Source organism: Chinchilla lanigera, unplaced genomic scaffold (assembly GCF_000276665.1).
Source record: "Chinchilla lanigera isolate Chin_1 unplaced genomic scaffold, ChiLan1.0 scaffold00059, whole genome shotgun sequence".
Taxonomy (NCBI): Eukaryota; Metazoa; Chordata; class Mammalia; order Rodentia; family Chinchillidae; genus Chinchilla; species Chinchilla lanigera.
In genome coordinates, this window is record NW_004955460.1 from 500,890 (window position 1) to 524,164 (window position 23,275).

Here is a 23,275-nt window from a genome sequence, read left to right on the forward strand (position 1 = left end):
TATCCATCCATGTACCCACCCACCCACCATCCATCCTTCCATCCTTCCATCCATCTATCACAAGTACTATTCTAGGGTCAGTGACTTCCATAAAAGAAAACATCTTGAAAGTAGGAATTAATTTCTTGCTTCAAGGTAGTAACTAGTTAATTTTGGAACTTTCAGGCTTTCTGTATGTTGTCCAAATATGCATTTTATGTCTCTGTATTGTATTAAATTTGAAATCTATTTTGTGACCATTGCAGAGAAATAGCTATGGAATCAGCTCACAAAACTCCTAAATCTAGCCAGTTTTTGCTGTATGATTACTGGGAAAGTGGTGGGAGCATCGCAGGTATAATTTCTTCTCATCTTTAGACAACTTTTCTACAGTTCTGTGAAGTAGGGGATATTTTTAAAATTAAAAATCTACTGTATATATTGTAGATTCAGAAGCGAGGTTCAACAAATGGAATAACATGCCCAAGGCTGCCAGGCTATTAAGTGGTTGAGTCAGAGCTTGAACTCATGCCAATTGGATATAAATGTTTTATATAAATGTTTTATAAATGTGTCAGGTACTGAGAAACAGCCTGGAACAGGAAAGGCACATTCCTGACCCCAGAGGGTACAATTGGCAGAGGCAGCAAATATAAACAAATTACAACACGAGTGCCTCGCATGCCAATGGAGTGACTGGAGGTATGTGGACAGCACTTTAGATAGGGTGATAACAAACTGTCTCTGTGAGGAGGTAACTTTTGGAAACAAATGTACCTGAAAGGAGGGAGTAAATTATTTAAATATCTGAAGAAAACCTTCCAAGAAGAGAAACAAGAAGTACAAGAGCCCTGAGGGAAAAACTAGCTTGATGTATTTAAGGATCAAGAAGAGCTGTGTGTGGTGGTACAAGCTTGCAATTCCAGTACTGTGGGAGGCTGAGGCAGGAGGAACACAAACTCTAGTGCAGCCTGGGAAATTTAGAGCAACACACACACACACACACACACACACAGAGAGAGAGAGAGAGAGAGAGAGAGAGAGAGAGAGAGAGAGAGAGAGAGAGACAGAAAGACAGAGACAGAAGACCAGGAAGGCTAGAAATAAGTGGAAAACAAGGAAGCAGTAGGCAAAGGAAGTCCATCCAGCCCATGAGGGCTGGGGACAGAATGGTGAGTGAGTAAGTCACTGAAGAGGTTTGGGCAAGACTGTTATGTGACAGTATGGGATAATCAGGAGCGGAAGTTTCTTAGAAGGCGAGGGGGGACAGGATCCTGTGCACAAATAGAAAGGCTGGCCTGAGACCATAAAGGAGGCATGGCCTGCAAGCCTGTGTGCCAACAGGCTGGAGGGCTCGGTGATGGAGGACACTGGTTGTGTTTCGATTGCTTCCATTTCTCAGTGAAAGAAGGCAGGTCATTCATTGATGGCAGAGAAGGAGAAGAAGCCATAGGTTTGAGATAGAGGAAGAAAGTATGAAATAGCTTCATGTAAATATGGGGAAGATGGAGTGTTTCTGGGAGTAGGTTCTAAAGGGTCATAGAGATCTGGGATCATAAGATTAAAGGAGGACTCTTCTGCTACCGAGGAGTAAGTAATGAGTAGATTGATGGAGAACTGGGCTGTCAGGGTTGAGTTTTGTCCAGTAAGAGCAACAGAGGCATGGAGGACAGCAATATGTGACAGAATATTACCTAAGGAAGGAGTCAAAAATGCCTGAAGTCATGCAGTTAGGATCAAAGGACTTTGGATGGGGAAATGAGGTACAAAGGTGGGAGATGATGGCCCAAGAGTGGTAGGCTTGGGACTGAATGTTTGGAAGTGATGCCCTCATTGGCTTTGGTGTGTGTGCTACTGAAGTGAGCATGCAGTTACTAGCTTTGGGAATGTGGGAAACATTAGGGTGCCACCTGCAAAGGTTAATGACTATGCAGGGTGGAGTGAGGCTGGTGGATGTTAGGAGTAAAAAGCCAAGGTGTGAGATGGGTCACCCATTTTCTATGAATATGGAAACCATCAGGAATCACAACTGAGGAGGATGCTGAAGTTTAGATCTTAAACATCCTCCAAAGGCTGAGGTGTTAAAGCTTGACTCCTGGTCTATGCTGCTATTGGGAGGTGTAGGAACAATTGAGAGTCAGGGCTTAGTGGGAGGTCTGGGTACTGAGGGTAGGGTGTGTTCTTTTTTTTTTTTTTTTTTCTCCGGTACCGGGAACCGAACTCACGACCTTGCGCTTGCCAGGCAGGCGCTTTTGCCACTGAGCTAAATCCCCAGCCCTAGGGTGTGTTCTTGAGGGGATATTGGGACCCCAGCCCCTTACTTTTCCTCCTTTTTGTGTCCTAACCATGAGGAGTACAATTTTGCTACCTGTGCTCTTGCCATAATGTGCTGCTAACTTCATCAGAGGCTTAAAAACAATTGGTCCATCGACCATGGACTGAAACCTCCAAAACTGTAAGCCACAATAAACATTTCCTCTTTACAAGCTGACTACCTCAGAAATTTGTTACAGTAATGGAAATATGACTAACATGAGTGGTCACCAACCTCTCTCTGTGCTCTTATGTGATGACCCTTTACAGGGAAGAACCAAGACCACAACTCCCCTTTCTGGATGATGTTTACATGGACAGTCCTGAGGGGCTGGTGCTATATCACCCTATTTCAGTATTTATGACCTCCCTGGTGATTGTTTGGGAAATGGAATCTTTTCTCTAACACTTCGTAATAGACACTAAATGAAGGAGAAAAGCATTAGCCCAGCTTTAATCTGTATCACCTGAGTAAGACAGATTGTAAAAAATGGTATGATCCATGTCTTTATGCCAGTTTCCTGAAAGGATTTTAGAAGTGAGAATTAGGTGTATGAAAGAATTCAGCAAAAAAATTGCCTGTAAAATTGTTGATGTCAGGTTTCCAATTAACCTGAAAGGATATTTTTACCTCCTGTAATACACATAGGTGGCGGGGAGGGAGCTGTTTTGACTGACTTCACTGTGCTCCTGACTTCGTTATTCCTATGACTCTAGCAAGGCGCTGGTGTGTGTAAAGGCACTTGCATGTGCATATGCAAATACACACACCATAAGCAAGAACTATCCTAATGCATATTCCTCATGCATCCAGAATCTTTATTCCTTCATACTTTCTTTTCTGTTCAAAATGTGAAGGGTTTCAATCATGCATATCAGGGGACATCTAAAGGACCAATGTGGAAACTTCTTAAGGTTATGAGAGAGTGTCACCGGGAAACCACATGATTGTTTCAGCTTGCAATCAGCTGTTTGAAGTGTTAGCCTCAGGCTCTTGAGTGAACCTACTTCTGACAAATCCCCTTTCTCCTCATCCAGAAGTCACTGTGTATATCATGAAGCAAAATTGCCTATGTCCTTAATAAAAGGAAAACTTAACAGATTTAGAAATCTCTGCATATGAAAGGTCTACAAAGATGGAGGGAGAAAAACGATTCCAAGTGACTACCTTAAAACAACTTGGGTTGATGTTGACAAATTTCAACAAGCAAACCTTAAAAAAATCTGCAAGTGTAACATATTTTGTATACATGGGCATAAAATTAGATAGGCTCCTATTCAACTCAAAAGAAAATTTTAAGGCAGAGACTATTCAGTAGTGATTATGTGTAGGCATATAAATTGTATGTCTAATACATTGTATCCCAAACTGAACCTTAACACCAAGGTTCTACTAATCTTGGACACGCAGTCATCTTTAGGTTCTGAGGGATCAACTTCAGAAAAATAGTTGCCGTCAGGAACATGGGCTGGGAAATCATCTACAGCCCTGGGGAGATATAAAAAAGATTCCCAGAACCAGGCTTCCCTTTGATGCAAGGGCTGCTCGATTATTCCGACTTGCCTTTGGCTGAGCACAGGGAGGGGCCTTCCGGTGTGGCCACAGGCCTGAGGACTTCATTAATTTAAGGGCTTTTTGCAGTCTTAGCTAAAAGTAACAGAAAACAAAACAAAACAAAACAAAAAAAAAACAACCCCAAAGGAGAAAACAGAAACACTGTCTCTGTGGATTAAAATACAAAGTAGAACAAAGCTTAAACTTCATTTTATAAAACTCCGGGTCAAATTCTTCTCAGCCAGGCATGAAGGCATGTTAGTCATTTAGGAAGTGTGTGTCTAAATGAGGGCAAAACAAGTTTACCTGCCCTAGATTTATTCAAGCTATCTCATCTCACTTCAAGGTAGTGGACATCAAGATAAGAGAGACAATAATTTTCAGGATGCAGAGGCACATCCAAGTACCAGCTATTACACGTTCCAGTTCAAAACCTGTGTCCCAGGACTGATGTTTAGAAGTCGCCAGCCATTGTCCTGAACTGGTGGTCACCTAGGCCTTAGGAAAAGCAGTCTTACCTGACTGAGACCACTGCAAACAGAGACAGTCTTTCCATGGGAATGGAAACATCCTTGAAGCCGTGAGGTTGCCTCTGGAGCTGTGAAACCAGGACTGAGATAATGACGGACAGAGTCCCAGTCTATCACAGTACCTCATAACATGGGTCTCCTTTCTTTTGTGGGTGGGCCTGTCCAGTGCTTAGAGTGTGCCGCACCCCTCAAGCTACCGACATGGAAGCGCTTTAAAAAACCTTTCTTACTTTCCAACTGAAATGTGTTTTCCCGCAAATTTGTACTTTCGTTTTAATCTCTGTTTCTACAACAGCAAGGACCCATGCTAGCTGGGGACAAAAGCTGCAAATCTAGTCAGAATCTTTAAATTTGAAATGTCTTATCTTTCTGGGCAGTGTTAATTAACAGAGTTTGTGCATGTGTATACGTGTGCTGTGTGTGGTGTATGGTGTGTGTGTGTGTGTGTGTGTGTGTTTTGAAGACTGAAGCAAGGACCTTCACACTAAGCTGCATCCCCAATCATTATTTTAGCTTTTTTTACTTTGACACAGGGTCTCTTTAATCACCAAGTTGCTCAGACTGGGCTTGAACTTCCAGTTGTTCTGCCTCAGCCTCTCAGAATGCTGGAATAGAATTTTCATAGAAATACCATTCATAATTTAAAAAACAATACTTTCTGCTAGGCTTTTGCTAACTGGATGACTGTTGTTCTCCTGTGTAAAAGGCACTGGGGTGTATGCTTGTGAGAGTCTTCACAGCCCAGATGATGCCTGGTGACCCCTCTTCTGAGATGCTTGTTTACCTTCCTCCCAGCAGTGGCTCCAGGGCCAGGGATAATAAAAGCCCTTCATTTCTGCAAGTGCTTGAGGCTCCTCAGGTGGAGGGATTATAGATATTTTTATTCCATCAGTGTTTCTCAAGGAGCATATATTATTTATACACTCTTTAAATGTTGATAATAGTGACCCCCCATATGATTATTTTGGTCCCAATTTAAATTTTAAAAATCTCTAGTGTCCTTTTCTGTGGCTGAGTTGTAATAAATGAGTATACATTTGGTTTGTTAAATTGTATGGAGTTTTATTTATGTAAATAAAACTAAAATAAGGTTTATATGTATAATAAAACCTTATATATATATTCTCCCCCAGGCCTCAGAGACTGTGTAGTATAGTAACAGCTGGAATAGAATTTATCAAGTCAACCCAAGGAGACAGTCAGTTCTATGAATTAATCATGTTCCTGCAAAATTACCATGCTGAAGCAAGTGCTAACCTCCAGAGTGATTGCATTTGATGACAAGGTCTTCAAGGTGTTAATTCAGGGCACATGTGGTCAGTCGGGGGCAGCCCTCCCGGTACAGAGGTCTCCTTACGAGTAGAGGACCAGATGTTAGACAGGAAAGGATCACATAAGGAAAGATCACATGAGGACACAGCAAGGGCGAAGCTGCCTGCAAAGCCAAGGAGAGAGGCCTGAAGAGAAGAAAAGCCTGTGGATGCCTTGACTTTGACCTTCTGGTTTTCACAACTGTGGCAGAATGAATGCTGCTGTTTAAGCACTGAACTCTATGGTTTTTTGTTATGATAGCCTGGGGCCACTGAGCAGTCATCTTGGCTAGACCTCCTAGAAGTAAGTATAAGTGATGCTTATTGACTAACCCACACACATTTGTGAAGACTTCAGGGGTGGGTACTGTGGCTCAAACTCAGGAGCTTCACATGGAGTACATCCCCAGCTCTTTTTAATTTTTTTTTTAAATTTTGAGACAGGATTTCACTAAGTCATTGGATTGCTCAGGCTGATTTTGAACTTGTGATCCTTCTGCCTCAGCTGCCAAGAGTGCTGGGATTAAATGCATGCACCATCATGCCCAGTAAAATATTTTTAAATGACTCTTTAAGAATGCTTCTTTGATTAGCAAAGCTGAAGAACATTTTGCTTAACTGTCTGACACAGTAAACCACACAACACATATGTAAATAATAAAATAATATTGTACCCTTAAATTATTTTACCTTATTCTTTTATAGCTAACTTCTTTCCTTATTCATTCCCAGTCTCCTCCATTTACAATTATTTCAAACTTGAAATTATATCTTTGACATGTGGGTATTCTATTGATGTCTGTATTGTATTGCTTTCAAATGACTGACAGGAAAGGATATTCTTTTCTTTTTAAATAGTCTTCTTATTGCTGTGGAGTCATAAAGTTTCTTGGCTTTTGTTATTTTTCAGGATTCTGACAGTTTTTCTTGTTTATTTATATGAGTCCTTGAAAATTCTTCTCAAAATACCTAACTGTATAGCTCCAAAGATTTGGTTCATGTTGAATTATTATATATCTTCTGATTCATGTTTATTAAGATTTCTACCATGAATATGCATATGTATTTTCTTATAAATTTCAGCTATCTAAAATACGATGAAGACTTTCTATTTTAACCTGAAGCATATTGTTTTTAAGACTAGACAAGGCTTTCGTCTTTTATTTTAGTGGTAATTTTTCTATGTTTTCTGTTTTGGAAACATCCATTGTCCATAAATTAGATCTCTAGGCTTAAAATTAATTCTCTTTACATTTTCATCTCCTACTTATGATGTGTTTGGGGTGCAGGTTTTGGGTTGTCTTCTAATTCAGTGTAACTCTTTTTCCTATGGTCTCTTAAGTCCTGCAGCTATGACAGTTCATCAAAAGGTGGGACCCCTGTCTCCTCAATGGTCTTCCTACCATTCACTGCTCTGATAAAACCTCAAAGACAAATGTTGTTTTTAATCAGGTTGAAAACATATGCAGAATTTTCTAGAGTTTCCTTTTGTTTATTGCACTGAATTTATTCTACAAGGAGTCATCCTCTGAGTTTTCTTAATTTCTCTTCATTTGAATTACCAATTACATTTTATACATGATGAGTAGGATAATAAATGTGGGTGCAAAGAAACAATACATGATTTTCTTGCCCTGTGGAGTACCAGTGACATCTGCCCTGAGAAATGCCTCCAACAACAACCCATGTGCCCACTCATGAAAGGATGGAAAAAGAAAATGTGGAATCAAAATACCATGGGACATTATCAGCCTTAAAAAGAATGGAAATTCTGATATAGGAAACAACATAGACAGATCTTAAAGATATTATACTAGTAAAACAAATCAACCACAAAAAGAGAAACACCATGTGATTGTATTTATGTGACTGCATTTGTGCATTTACATAGAGCAGTCAAATTCATAGAGACAGAAAATAAAATAGTGGTTGCCAGGGATTATAGGTAGGGGGCAATGGGGAGTCAGTGTTTAATAGGTACAGTATTTCAATTGGGGAAGATGTGATGGCGTTAGCACGACACATTTAATGCCACTGAGTTGTACACTTAAAATGATAAATTTTATTTCATATATATCTTATCTACAATAAAATATTTACAAATAAAAATGAACTATATTAGGTATTCATTATAACAAGGGATTTTTAAAGTGGTACTGGGGATTTAACCCAGGCCCTTTGCACTGAGCTATATCCTCAGCCTTTAATTTTGATTTTCAGACAGGGTCTGAATAACTTGCCCAGGCTGGCTCAAACTTATGAGCCTCCTGTCTCAGCTTCCCAGAATGTTGGGATGGGCCACCCCCTGCTGCTTAGAAAGGGCCCTTTTACCAAAAGGTGGATATTTATATTCAGCCAAAGTAAACATAAGGAGAGAGAGAGAGACACACACACACACACACAGAGACACAGAGAGAGACACAGAGAGAGAGGAGGAGGAGGAGGAGAGAAAGCTAGCAAAAGAGGATATACCCAGAAAGACATCATGATACCAAACTGTGTCAGTAGCTCCAGAAAGCTTACCTGCTGGGGTGTGAGGAGGAGGGCTCTGCTTCTAGCTCTTCCAGCTCAAAGCTGGGTGTATCCTGGATCCCTTCACTGTCAGAAATTCTCAATTTCTGCGTGAGCACTGTCTTCATCTGTGGTCCTAATTTCTGATTGTGGGTTTCAGTCTTGATCAATTTTTGGTCTATTGTTTTCTACTTATCACTCCCACTGGAATGCTACGAGACATTCTGTCCCTTGCACTGTGGGTTAAGTTGTGACACTAAGTTTTGAAGCACCTAGATCTAGCTAGACAAGTCATGGGAAGGGAGAAAAGGGAGCTTTGCCTTTCCTTGATTTGAATAAGCATTTTTCTTTTAAAAAGTATTGACTTTATAGTAAACAGACAGATGGATCTTTTGTAAATGGGAAGGGGACCAAGAGACAGAGAGTGCGGGGAGAGGGCAGAAGTAAACCTGAAAGGAATGAAGAAGCCTTATGTAAGTGCACCAGTTCCCCACAACGAACGCAGTCACGATGTATCACAAACACGCACAGATTCATAAATGAACATGTATTAATTAAGTCTATCAATTGGGAGCAACACGTAGTGCAGGACTAAAAAATACTGATTTTAAAATACTGAAACAAAACATTAAATACTGTTCATCCGACTAATTCAATATTTTTGGTTGATGTTTTAAAAAGTAATCTATTGTTAGAAAACATAAACAGATAAAAGGGAAAATAACATATTGTTAGAAAATATAAACAGGTTAAAAAAAATAAAGGGACAGAAGGTAAGTGAAATCTTGCTCAAGAGAATGCTCTTCCCACACCTGTACAATCTTCATGTTACTAATGCCTTGTAATTTCCTGAAGGCATTTATATGTTTATCTGTATAAATAGTAATTGAAAAATTAAAATCTGGGTATGGTAGTACAGGCCTCAAATCCTAGCATTCTCAGAGGCTGAGTCAAGAGGAACACAAGTTCAAGCTCAGCTTGGGTAATTTAGCAAGACTATATTACAGCTTATATCTAGATGTCCCCCTAATGTCTCATGCACTCACTGGTGGAGCTTTTGGGAGTGACTGGGTCATGGGTGTGATACTGGGTCAGTCCGCTGTATTAGCACCATTCTGGGTTGGGATGATGGACTTACTGAAGAAGGAAGTCTCACCATGGGTGTGGGTGGTACCAACCAATAGGCTTGTAGCTCGGATGGACTAAGAAGGGGAAGAAGGCAGGCTCACTGCTTCCTACCTCCCCTGCCATGAAATGTTTCTCCTCTGCCATGTCCCCCTGCCACGCTGCCCTATGGACTGAAACCTCCATAGACTGTGAGCTAAAATAAAACTTTCCTCCTTTAACTTGTGGGTGTCATTTTGTCCCAGCAATGATAAAGTAACTAAGACACTCTGACTCAAATTAAAACGTAAAAATGGGCAGGGGATGTAGTTCAGTGAGAAGGCCCTGGGTCCACTCCACTACAATACCACAGAAAAGAATACTTTTCACAGCACTGTTTGATGTCTTGCCTTTTCATCTAATAAAACATATATTGAGGGCCTTTCTCCATAATCCCAGTTGGTTCCCCTCTTTCTTTTACCCTGGGAAATTACCAGTCTTCCTATTATGTATACTGGTTTTTCCTATTATTTCCATTTCCAGCATGCAGCAATAAGTAATTGTCTACATATCCTTAAGATTCTTGAAAAATGTGTCCAAACACAAATTTGGATAAATATTATAAAACAGTCTTGAGAAAAATGCATACAATAGAATGCACATGCTTTTTTATCCCCTCATCATTTCTGAGTATCATAAAGCCTTTAACTTTTTGCTTTCTGTTTGGAACATTTTTTTTTAACAGATTATTGTTTTTTTTTGTTTTTGGTTTTTTTTTTTGTTTTTTTTCTGGTACTGGGAATTGAACTCACTACCTTGTGCTTGCCAGGCAGGTGCTGTGTCACTGAGCTAAATCCCCAGCCCCTCAACAGATTATTGTTTTAGAGCAGTTCCATGTGGACAGCAAAATTGAAGAGCAAGTAGCAAGAGTTCGTATGTAACCACTGCCCACTGCCTCTCCAGTCTCTTCTGATGTTGACATTTCACATGGGAAGTGGGACATTTGGTGCAGACTGTGAATCTGCACAGCTTTATCACTTAAAGTCCGTAGTTGACATTAGGGTTCACTCTTGGTGTTGGACATTCTGTGTGTTTTGACAAATGTATCATGGCATATATCTATCATTACAGTATCATATGGGATAGTTTCACTGACTTAAAAATCCTCCAGACCCCTCCTATTTATTTCTCTTGTCCTTAAACCTTGGCAATCAAAGACCTTTTCACTATGTCCACGCATGTAACATTTCCAGAATGTCACTGTCTTTGTTACTTTTCTCTCATTGCTGAGACAAAATACTCATCACCAAAAATTAAGGAAGGAAAGGTTTATTTAGCTCACAGTTTGTGGAGGTTTCAGGCCATACTTGGCTGGCCCCAAGGCAGGGTGGCACATGGCAGATGGTAACAATTTATGGCAGTGGAAGGCAGCAAAACAACAAGAACACAAGGGGAGGAGCGGTGGCAAGCAGCCTCTTCCCTCCCTTGCATTATATGCAAACTACACACCCCAGGATGGGTATAGTACTCACAGCCATGAATCAGTCATAGACTCTAGCAGCCTGCTCCATGACCGCATGAGGCTTTTGGGGGGCCTCCAGACACAAACCATAACACTCATATAGTTGGAATTTTAAAGTACAAACTTTCTTATATTGTTTTATTTCTCTCAGTAATATCCATTTAAGATTCTCTCTGTCTTTTCATAATTTAATAGACAGCTCATCTATTCCTAGTGCTGAACACCATTTCATTGTCTTGAGGTACCAGAGTTTATCCACTCGCCTGCTGAAGAACAACTTGCTGTTTCCAAATTTCAGCAATGATAAATAAAACACCCTTGTGTTTTTGTGCGGACATGAGTTTTCACCTCCTTTGATTAAGTAGCAAGGAATGTGATTGCTGGGTTGTACAGAGTATGTTTTATTTTGTATAACTTCCATCCAAAGTGACCAAACCATTCTGCCATCCTGCAGCAGCAAAGGAGAGCTTCCAGTGCTCCACATCCTCACCACCGTTTGGTCAGCATTTTGGATTTTGAAGACTCCCATAAGTGTATTGTGGACTCTCAATGGGTTTATATGACATGTAATGCTGAGCACCTGTCCATATGCTCATTTACCATCAGCAAAGTCATCTTTGGTGAAGGGTCTGTTCAGGTCTCTGCCTATCCTTTAATTGGATGTTTGTTTTCTTATCATTAGAATTTTAAGAGTGCTGGGTAAATTTTAGATATCAGTCCTTCCTCTATTGCCTTTTTTTCATATTTTCTCCCAAGTTGTGACTTGTCTTTTTATTCACTTGAGAACGCATCTTTTCACTTGCTCTTGGACAGCCCGAATTTAAGTTCTTTGTCTATTTTTCTCTTTAATGATGTGAATGCATTCTATGTGAATTGTGAGTCAGCCTTTGAAGAAAATTTTTCTATCAGTTTGCTATCTTTGTTTTTACTTTCAACTTTTTCCTTTTCAGGATTTTTTTTCATTTAGAGCATTCATGTTACATAATGCAACTTATTACTTTTCCCTCATGCTTTTACGTTCTGCTTAGAGAGGACTATTCCTCGCTTAGACTTGAGCTGCAATTGTGTTAAATTTATAGGCTAGTTTAGAGAGCATTTATATAATTTAACCACTGGGCTTCTGACACAGGAACATGGTTTGTCTTTGCCTGTATCTATACTTAATTTATCTTTCCATAGTTCTAAGGTTTTTGTCATATTGGTTCTGCATATTTCTTATTAAGATATTTTACTTTTATTGATTAATATTGAAATTGAAGGCCTTTTCCCATTATGTTTTCTAATTGGTTTTCCTTTGCTTATAGTAAAGTTACTGACTCTTACACATTAGAGAGAACTTATTGTTTCTAATAGTCTAAGTCAATTCAGGCCATTTATAAGTTATGATAATTTTTATCATTTTCTTTCTAATACTGAATCTTCATTTCATTTCTTTCTCCTACCTAATGCTTGGCTTTCACTTCCCAAGCAACGTTAAATAGTAGTGGTACAGTGGTGTGTTTGTCTTGTTCCCAACTTTAATGAAATCATACCTAATGCTTCACCAGAAAATGACATTGCTATTTAGTTTGAGCTATATATAAATATGTAAGTCAAGTTAAGGAAGTAACTCACATCTAACTATAGTCAGACATTTAATAGCATGAACTTGTACTTTTCAGATATCTTTTTTGTATCCATAGAATCATGTGATCTTCTGTTAATATAGTTTGTCATATTAATAGCTTTTTGAATATTGAATGAAGTTTATAATGTGGGTATAAACATGCAGCCCACTATCTTAATGTGCTTTTGCAATCTCATCTTAAATATTTAACTTATGATTTTATATTTACACTTATGAAGAAGATAGCCTATATTTTTTCCATTTAAATGCTATTTTTGATAGTTCTAGTTTCACTGGTAAGGTGACAAAGGAAAGTTATTTTGGAAGTATTTCTTTTTCTGTTTTTGCTCTAGAAAGTTTAAATCATGTCAGATGTTTCTGTTTCTCTGTCATTTGAAAGATTTCACCTATGAATTCATCCATTTTGTTTGGCTTTAGGGAAAATAAACATTTTTATTTGCCTATTTTGTACCAACCTCTTTGCCTCTAATCCCTGAGAAGTCTATATTTAGATCCAGTTGCAGGAAAAGAATGAAAAAGCTTTCTGTTTAAGAGGGATTCACTTAATTTTCAAGTTCTCTTGTATCAGGTTCAATGGATAAATTCATGTCAAGATTTATGATGATTATCTGGTAAATATATTCATCCTGAGGTGTTTAAGATTTCTAATTCTGGGTCTCTTATCTAGGTATTTACTCCCCATCTTATTCATTAACAACATTCTTGGCTTTCATACCATTGTCAAAGACTAGAGTATTTTCTCCACTAAAGGCACAGGTAGGCTTCAAATAAAGTCTTTGGACAGGTAAAAAGTCTATCAGATTAACTCTGTACACCAGCAAAGAGTGACACTGGTGTTTCCTATGACAGAGGGACAATGAATCCTGTTCAGCGCATGATGAATACCTTGGATCCATTCCCTAGGAACATACATACACATATCCATATAACATCAGGGTTTCATAGATTGCTCAACACAAATTAAGACCTTGGATCTTAAAGAAAAACAGAAAAGATATCAATTTTCCAATAATTATTTGTCTTAAATTATTTTCTAGTGTTGTTTCAATGGAAAATTCAGCTGGAAGAGGTCTATAGCTAGCTATTGATCCTTCGCTCCCTGGATCTCAGAAAGAAAGGATGCAAGTCACCGCAAGACTACAACAGCTAAACTATGCTGGCGGTGAAAGCATTTCAGAAAAGAACATCTCCAAATTCAAAACTCAAAAATGTCCCCTTACAGCTAGCTCTGACCCTCTTCCCTGAAAAGTGATCACATTTCTTAATGTTGCATGAGGGTGGAATCCAAACATGCAAATGCATCTTAGACAATTTAGAGACTGTGTCTGGGAATGTTCTTTAGAAAAAGGATACTCAGTGTAACTCTGATTTACCTTCCCTTTCTTTCCCATCTGGGATGATTCCACCTGATGCATCTGCATCCAAATGGTCCCCTGCTTTAGTCTGATCAAATTCTAGAGACTTCTGCTGCTGGTACACATTTGTATTGCTTCTACATTCTAGGTTAAATCAGCATACACAAAATAAAGTCTGATCAGGAATTGAGGCTGTAGTGTGCATTTGTTTTAGTTGACTCCATTGGGTCAAATTCCCATCAGACTCTGGGCCTGCTCATCCCAATGCTCCCAAAGCCAAAGGCTTCAGCCAAAGGCTTATAGCTGTGCGGGACTATTTCCCATTTTCTCATCTGTCTTTCACTACTCATCATCCCATTCCAGGCAGGTGGTTTTTCAGGATAGAAATTTATCTCTTTCAGATTTACATGTCTAATGGCTTTCCCAGAGGAGCTTACTAATAGATATACATTGAAGTCACAAAGAAATTGTTTAGTGCATATGCTACACAAAGATGCAGAGAGCAACTTTTGTGAGTAGACTTCCAAGGCTGGAGGATCAGAGTACTGCCTGTGTTGGTAGGTGAGCATGGCGGGCTTAGGAGGGGGCTTTGGTTATCAGGAAATAGGATCATAAGAATGGGGAATTGAGCATCATAAAATAATTTTCCAGGTGAGGTGAGACAAAATAAGGTTGTGAATTCTCATCTGGAAGAAGGTATGCTTTATTTCAATAACTAACCATCTATTTCTATCATCCTTAGAAACTGCTTTCCCATTTCACCCTTGACTTTGTGGAATAGAGGTAGAAGTTAAAGTGGAAGACTTTGAAAGGTATTAATTAAAAAATCATTGTGAAACACTCTAGTAAATATCTGGGCAACATCCATCCTTTTCATGTAGATAAATACTGTGTGTAATTTTACTTCAAGCAAACAAGTTTACATTTATTGTGCATTATCTCTAGCATTTGACTTCCAAATCAAAATGCTTTCTAAAATTGTTCTCTAAGGAAAGGCAAAGAGAAATATGTATGAGGGAAAGAAATGAAAAACTGGAACATTGTACTGTAAAATTACTTCAAATGTCTTGCTTCTCTAGCATAACTAAGATGATTTCATTTAGGAACTGGTTTTCATATGGCAGACTCATCTCTGAATTTTGTTTCATCATAGCATTATTGATGAAATTTCTTTTTAGTGCCTGCTTAGGTAAGTTCCTATGACATGCTGCAAAAATAAACTATAGATGGGTAGAAGAAACAACAGAAAAAGAGAATTAATTCATAGAAGGATTCAATAGTACTATAGTTTGAATCCTGAATGTCTCTGAAGGCCAATGTGGTCAAGTTTGGTTCCCAGACAGAGATATTAGGAAATAGAAGAACCTATTAGGAGTGCAGCCTACTGCAAGGAAGTTAGGTCATTTTGGGTGTCATTGAAGGGGATATTGGAATCTTAGACTTTTTTGTTCCTTTCTTTGAATTCTCAGCTACCAGAAGATGAACAGCTTCCTCCACCATATGAGCCTACCATGATATCCTTCCCCACGACAGGCATCCCAAACAATGAGATGCCCTTGACCATGGACTGAAACCTCCAAAGCTGTAAGCCAAAGTAAACTTTTCCTCTTTTTTGTTTGATTATCTCAGGTGTTTTATCATAGTAATGGAAAGCTGACCAGCACACATGGCTATTACTAAAATCTAAGTTAAAAAAAATAAACCTCTTGTAACCTTCCCTAAAACTTCATGAAGCCAGGTTTCCAGAATCAAGATCAGATGTACGGGCAAGTTTTAGAGCATGGCTGTATCATCATGAATGAATAAGATCAGGAAAACTAGGATTCTAACTTAATCAACTTGAGGAAAATGGCTCTGAACTCTCCCCAAATCTTTCTTTGATTAAAACAATTATTTATTCAGCAAAACTAATGAAAAACTACAATTAGAAAAAAAAAAAAAAACATAGCTGGGAAACTCTGCCATTCCATGTTCTAGTTAAACCTGAATTTTGAGTTGAGAAAATCATTGCCTGAATATGAGCTTATGGAAAGATACTGCAACAGGATCCTGGTATGTTGTTTTCCAATTTCTCACTGAAAAGGCCAGAAGATACAAACTATGAAAAAAACAAACAACAGCAATCTAAGATAATGATAAGAGTAATCCACTAGAACAAAATCAGATGAAATTTCCACAGATTTTAATGTTTTAATGTTGTAGGCAGCATAAGAAATATGTTCTTCAACTATAAGTGGTCCAGCCTCTAAATTAGGGACACCGTTCTATCTCACAGTAGATGGTCTCAAATAAGGTAAGAGCATAATAACCTCAGCCAGCCCCTTTCTCTGTTGGCCTTTTCCCAACTGCTCAAAATGTAAGAGTTATTCCTCCAATAAAAATCTACCTTCTGTACCCAAACTGAGTAGTCTCAGGGCTCAGCATGGGTGGAGATAAAGTCTACTGTGCTGGCAGCTGAGTACTCCTCTGGGAAGGTATTGTAAACAGGCGGGCAGTGTGCTCAGAACTTTAAAGAGTCTCAGATACCTGATGCATAGCAGGAATGCCTGGGGACTGCAATGAGTCTCCAGCACTGGAGGGAACTGGCAGGCAGGGCAAAGGTGGGGTTCCCACACTGGTCCAGTACACCCAGTAGATGACACCTGCTGAGTTCTGAGAAGGCAATGGATGGGTGTGAAAATCTACTGTCAGGGCATAGACCTAACGGAGAAGCCTGAAAGATCTTGGTGGACTGCTGGTGGGCTGAGAACAGTTTAACCTACTGCCTTTGTTGCTTTCATTGTCTCAGACACTCCCACAATGTGAGGAGAGGTGTACTTTGGCTCGTGTTTTTAGTCCATGGTTGGCTGGGTCCAAAGCAAGATCAGCATGGTGGGAGGGCCCCAGGTAGAGGAGACTTGCTTCTACCAGGACATCCAGGAAGCAGAGAGCAAAGGGAGGCACCAGACAGGGAGACATACCCTCCCACATCACACCAGTGACCACCTCTTCTAACCTGGCCCACCTCCTAACCCCACATTCAGCTGCAGTGGCCCCATGATTCATTCACATTCCAAAAGCCTCACATCTGAGTTCATGAGAGCTTTTGGAGCCATTCTTGATCTAGACCATAACACCTACCTTGTTTTGGCAAATTATAGATATAAAGAGATTTCTGTCCTTTGATGTATAATCATGAAAAAACACTCTAACACAAGGATCTTAGGAAAGACATAATGTACAAAGAAAAGGTAGCAAGAGAAAGGAGGGACTTACTTTCAAAATGATTTTTCTACAGGGATTGTAGGGAAATACAAAACAGGGTAGATGTTCCCAACAGTACACAGAACATATAAAAAACAAAGTGCAGAGGGGTATATGGAAAAATTACAGTCATGTGTTCTTCAAGAGTGGTGTAACTTAGATGTCCTTCTCCGCCAGGTCTGTGACACATCATGCAACTGGGCCTCTGCACATGCTGTCAGCGTTGTGTGGCTTTCCTTCTGGGACTGGTAAAGTCTCATCAATGTCATGTGCTTTAGCTCATATACCACCTCTCCCAAAGCCAGCATGGCTGCTGTTGGCACCTTTGGCTACATACCAGCAAGGTGGGTGTAGAGTCTACACACTTCACAGAGTATGATAATTGGTGCTAGAGTAACTGTGAGCTCTTAATGACAGGGCTTACACTTAATTTATCTCTATAGATCCTTTCCATTATAGTTTCTAATCTATGATTAAAACTACCAAATAAATGAGAATTCCAGAATGGTAAGAATTGGTGAAAACCTCTTCTGATAATAAAGACCTCAATGGTTGCCAATTAGACAAAGACAAAGCTAAAAGAGAAAGAAAGGATGAGAAACAGAACTAATACATATTGAGAATTTACTAGGCTGAGAAAATTAAAGTACTGATTGTGCTAAAGGAGCATTTCATATCCTATTTCTCCTTTTCAAAGCATTACAGTTTTAGCATATTGTACAAACAAAGTGGCCCTTTCACATGATATAATGGCTACTGACAGCACTTTTCATAGAAGATTGGTGCACATCAGCAATACTTAATTTGAAAATGGATACTCAAAGGCTACTGACAAGCCAATTTGGAGCAATTTAATAGAATTTCCTCTTATAAACAGTGTGCCTAGATTCTTAGACCAGATCACAAAGGCTTACATAACCCAGAAGGTAGGCAAATTATACCAATACTTAAACTGGATTGCAAATTATAAGCTAGGTTGGGGTCCATTCCATTACCATATAGCTAAATGATCAAATAGCAAAAATGTTTTTCCTACCTGCCTTATGTGTGCTGAGACCCAACTAGAACAATGCAAAAGAAACTCAAACATTAAGGGTAATGATAGCCTAATTACTATAAAACTTCAGTACAGATTACAATACAGTTTTACAAGCAAAGCATGATCCCCCTGAAATGAGGTTCTTTCTACTATCACAAGATGGCAGTGGACACCAAAGATCATGTCCCTGACAGCCTATGGACTTAAGTATAAGACCTTCACATGTTTGGTGATTAAAAAGCGAAACAAAAGTTGCCTGTGGGATGTACACGAAGTGTGAACCTGGGTGTCCATTGATGTATACGAGAAATCATCAAAGAGAAGAGGCTAAAGACAAGAGGAATATGTCACAATATTTCGAGATGTTTGAGTTGTTAGTACTGGCAACAGTAGCATGCACAGAAAGATAAAGATGAAGTCAGAGGTGGAGTAGAATCCACACAATTTCCTAAATTTTTTATGTCAAACAATATGACCCAAGCACCTCGTTTTCACTTCTCAGATGGAAGTTAGCCCTTGTTTCTGGTGATGGCAGACCCTGGGAAGCATGTGCTTGCTGATACTTAATCCAGTATTGGAAGGCTCATTTCCTGTCAGTTCTAAGACTTTGCTGGGGAGTTGCTGTCTTGCTTCATTTTAAACTTACGTTGGACCTCACTGATGATGTTGATCACACTCCACATTGCTTCAAGAATCAAGAAAACATCTGGAGCCTCCAGGAGGCTGAGTTCAGAAAAGCCAAAGACTTTAGGGAGCTTCCTTTAAATGACAAGTGAATTCCATGGCTGGCCCACACTCACTCCTTAACATGCCTGCACAGGTAAAGGTGAGGATCTCTCCTCCTCTCCTGTCCCAGGCTTGAGCCAATTCACCAGTCCCATCAGTGGGAGACCCCTGCCATGATGAGGGAGCGATGTGTCTGGTAAGAATCAGCCTCCATGGTGACTTGCTATGCAGTGGGAAAGGCCAGACCTGGACACTGAAGGCTTTTCTGCGCTGGCTTCCTTCCACTGCCCGACTCCTTCTTTCTTTGAGTGGTATATATTCAGTGCTTTCTGGATTGTCTATTGAGCTCTGATTTCTTTGCTCTGTCTTTGTCTCTCTTTCTCTGGCCTTAAGTATCTGACATTCCATCCTTAATGGTGGGCTAACATGCATCAGGACTGTTTAGACTTTGGGAAGTAGCCTCTTTTGAGGGCTGTTTGTATATATAGGCATGGAAGTGGGCTCAGAATTCTGAGGGTACTTCTCTAGATTCTACACTTAAACTCCTGTTCCATCTAGAAGATGAAGTGAAAGACACCATGTTCCCATTTACATAGCCATTGTTGGGAGAGATGGCAGCCGTAAAGCATCCAGGGCCCTCCTTGTCTCTCTCTTCTACTCCCCTGTGAGTCCCCTCATGGTAAACTCAGCCCAGCATCCAGTCCTGCTTGACCCCTAAGGATGGAGGCAGCCAAGATTCAGGCTCTGACGTCTGCCTGCTTAACTTACTGCTTATTATGGAGACTTCCATCAGCACAGCTTCAAGACCATGCTGAACTGATTTGTGAAATAGCAAAATGGTATTTTTTTAGTGAGTGTCTTTTCTGAACCATTCATATTGCATTTCAAATGTTTTCTGTATTCTTTCTCTATTTTTGGCATACCAAAAATCTTTCCTTTTTACTTCCATTCGCATGAGCAAGTCTTCACTGGTTTTTGTTCATCTTACTCAGTTGGTCATTTTAAATTAATGTGAAAAGGCAACAGAACACCATTTCCAAGTAGATTTCAGCTAGCCTCATCTGGTACCTTGAGGATTAAGTAAGAGGCACTGTAAACGTTAAAACTACACTATAATTTAGGAAATGATGGCATCTATTACTGTAGACTGAGCAGAGCAACAAAATAGAAAACAAAACAATTGATTTAAATCTTTGGTACCTGGTTAGCTGTATGATCTGAGGCACCTCACTTGGGCCTTTTGGATATAGTGTCTTTATTTAAATAAAGAAAAGAAGAGAGATTCTGGTCATTTCTAAGGCTGTCATTTTATACTTTAAGACTTAGATCTGTCTGAGGCAATAAATTCTATTCTATTATTTATAAGCCTCAAAATGAAAACATAGGAAAATATAAATATTTAAAGTCAAGGAATTAAAAGAATGAGCTCCAAAGTAATACCTCCTGCTGTTAAGCCCTTCTCTAGTAGAAACATTTGGCTGGCTAAGCAACTCCTGGAGCTTGGCATTTCCTTGACAAACAAGGGGCACATTTTTTTCTGAAGGTGTGCTGCTCTTCACTATTTTGAAAGGTATCTTCCCATCTACTCTTAACCCATCAATCAGTGTATCTCTGTGTATGTGCGTGTACATGCATGCAAATGCATACACATAGAAGTGCACACATAGAGAATACAAAACAGGAAAGAAGCAGCAGACTTAGGTCTGATGAAAATGGAAGAACCATGACTTACAGGAGCTGCTGAGTTTTTGACCGTGACACTGGGGGTGGTGGCTCGCAGGGCTCCACTCACTCCGTGGTAGTATTTGAAGCAGATCTTAGTTTCAGCTGAAAGACAGAAGTGAAATGAGACTGAGAAGTAGGGTACAGCTCAGGAAGAGACAGCCAGGGCAGAGAAGACATCTGCAGGGACAGCAGCCTATCCCTTCCCCAGCCAGCCAGCCAGGCCACGCTTGACAGTGATGGTCTCCATGTGGCGTCATGATCAGGCCTGACTTCTTTCTAAAAATGTTATGAAAAACTGCTTTGGCCTTAACCTTTTTGTGACCACCCATCTTACACCATCAGAATTTATTGCTTCCCATTAGAAGTCTAAGACTTTAGGTGCTTGATTCCTACAACCACCCTTGTATAATTTCCTATTATTTAAATCACTGCAATCACTATCTTGGAAATTTTAAGGAAGTGATTGAAAGATATGGGTGGGCACATTAATGACATGTTCATGAACAACTTCTTAGCATCACAATCTGTTTTTATTCCAATTTCTATGGATGGTAAACAGAAAAGTTATAGCTTCGGGGATCACGTCGCCTGTTCTTGGATTTCAGCTCTACTATTTACAACCTGTGGGATAGTGATCCAGTCACTTAATCTTTCTGTCCCATATGTTCCTTATGTGCAGAATAGAACCAACAATAATGTACACCTTTCAAGAGGGTGAAAGCAAATAAAACACTTAGAGTTCAATTAAGGGATCAGATATGTTGGTGATGGTGACGACGTGGGGACTGAACGCTGATGTGACTCCATTGCTTTTTGACATTTAGTTTTGTAGAGGAGAACATTGGTAGGCAACCTAAATTTAGGTCGTTCAGTGGTGACCTGATTTTTCCAATTCACAGTTGATAGATTGGTTTCTAAAAAATTGGAAAACTTATCAGGCTGTGTTTTAGTCCCTTATATTCATTTCGCTGGGAAAAACCTGGGGAATCTTCAATTTGCAACCCTGTTTCCCAAATACAGGAAATTGTCTTCAATTGTAATATTTAAGAAAATAATGTCTGCAATTTTCTTAGCATTCATTACAGTACACTCACTATGGAAAAAGAAGAAAAGTTTAATAAAATAAAATCTTCTTTGAAGATTTGTTTGTATAGCTGAGAACTTCATACAATAATGCATTTTGCTCTTTTTAAATTTCCTTCCTTAAACATAGTGAGTTATCATTTTAGACTTTGTAGATAATATTCCTTGTTCTGGGAAACAATTAAATAGAATTATAATTTGTGAATATTTCCCTATTTTTGAAAATTTGGTCTTTTCCCTAAAAAAGGAATGGCATTTTACAAATTATTTGAAAAGTTCAAATACGTTCCCTTGGATAATGGAGCAAAACTTGCTACCATCTTTCCCCGAAAATAAGACCTAGTCAGAAAATAATTGGCCTTGAGAACTAGAGACAAAGACACCAGCCCACAATTAGCCTGTCCTAGCCTTACCTGCTGTCATTATTCTCTTTCTTGGTGTCTACTTCATAAGGTGGGTAAGGCAAGGATAGCCTCACTGGGGCTGACAGTTTTGATCTCTAGTTTACAAGGGTGATTACCCTCCAGCTAGGTAGTTACCTATCCAAAATCCTTTCTCCTTTTCCTCCTTAGCAATAGAATTTTGTTTTGGGCTATAGTGTCCAACTGAACCACGTTTTGTATCTTTCCTTGCAGATAGCATCTATGTTGTTTTCCTTTGTTATTTGGGGATTCCCATCATAGGCAGCTAAACCTAAAGCTGATACTTTAGAAAGATTACTTGATATAGAAGATATAAATATTGCAATATTCTTCTTAGGGTTAGGCAATATGAATATTTTAAGAATTTTCTCTTCCTGTGTCCAAACTGCTTTCCAAACAGTACTTTATACTTCTACCAAAATATAAGACCAAGATTATACTGATCATTCATGCCCTTATCAGCACTGAGCATTATCAATTAAAAATAAGCTTAAAATAGAATCTCATTATCAATTTCATTTCACTTATTTGATGACTAGTGAGTTTAAATACTTTTTTCCATCCAATTTTAACTAGCTATTTGAATATTTTTTCTTTTTAAAAATTATTTTAAAAATAAAAGAAGAAAAACATATTAACAAACAGACATCCATTTACAAAATAGCATAAGAACAATACAAACAATACAGATATTTGAATATTTTAAATCCATTAAACTGAGTGCCAGAACGATGCTTGGGTGTACCTGACCCCCTTTCAGTGGATGTGATCTTACTTTAGATGTGTCAATATACTTTCCATTTCCTTCCCAAGTCATGCTTTCCCTGCAGTTATTTTCCACACGTTGACTGTCTTTCCAAGCTCTTGGTGGACAATCTAGTAACATCATTCCTTATATATTCTCCAAGACTCCTCCCAGCTGTCCCCATGTTATGTCCAATAGTCTCAGCTGAGAGTCAGGTTTCTTATAGGGCAGGGATCATGGATGGATCCTGCATAAAGCAGTGAGCGATACAGCTATCTAATCACCAGGAGTGATTAAAAATTATCTAATCACTGCATGAGTTACTCTGCCTATAGACCCTCAGGAGGTCAGCTTGCCGGAGCCAGAAGGCCTCACCTTAAGCTTAGCTGGGTGGAAAGAGCATTGAGATAACAGGCATTAAAGGCTGCTTTTCATACAAAGAAGAAAATTATTTCAATGCCTTTGAGCAAAAAAGTCTGGAAAATT

At 39.2% G+C, this 23,275-nt stretch overlaps 1 protein-coding gene across 2 annotated transcripts in view; it reads right to left on the reverse strand.

Annotated features, from left to right (window-relative positions):
• The window catches only part of Hecw1 (HECT, C2 and WW domain containing E3 ubiquitin protein ligase 1), a 408,102-nt gene that overhangs the window by 164,085 nt on the left and 220,742 nt on the right, over window positions 1–23,275 (reverse strand). For both annotated transcript variants that reach the window (XM_013521104.1, XM_005397713.2), the window contains exon 5: window positions 20,547–20,641. In XM_013521104.1, the coding sequence (XP_013376558.1) occupies window positions 20,547–20,641 (95 nt within the window). The remainder of the gene's footprint in view (window positions 1–20,546; window positions 20,642–23,275) is intronic.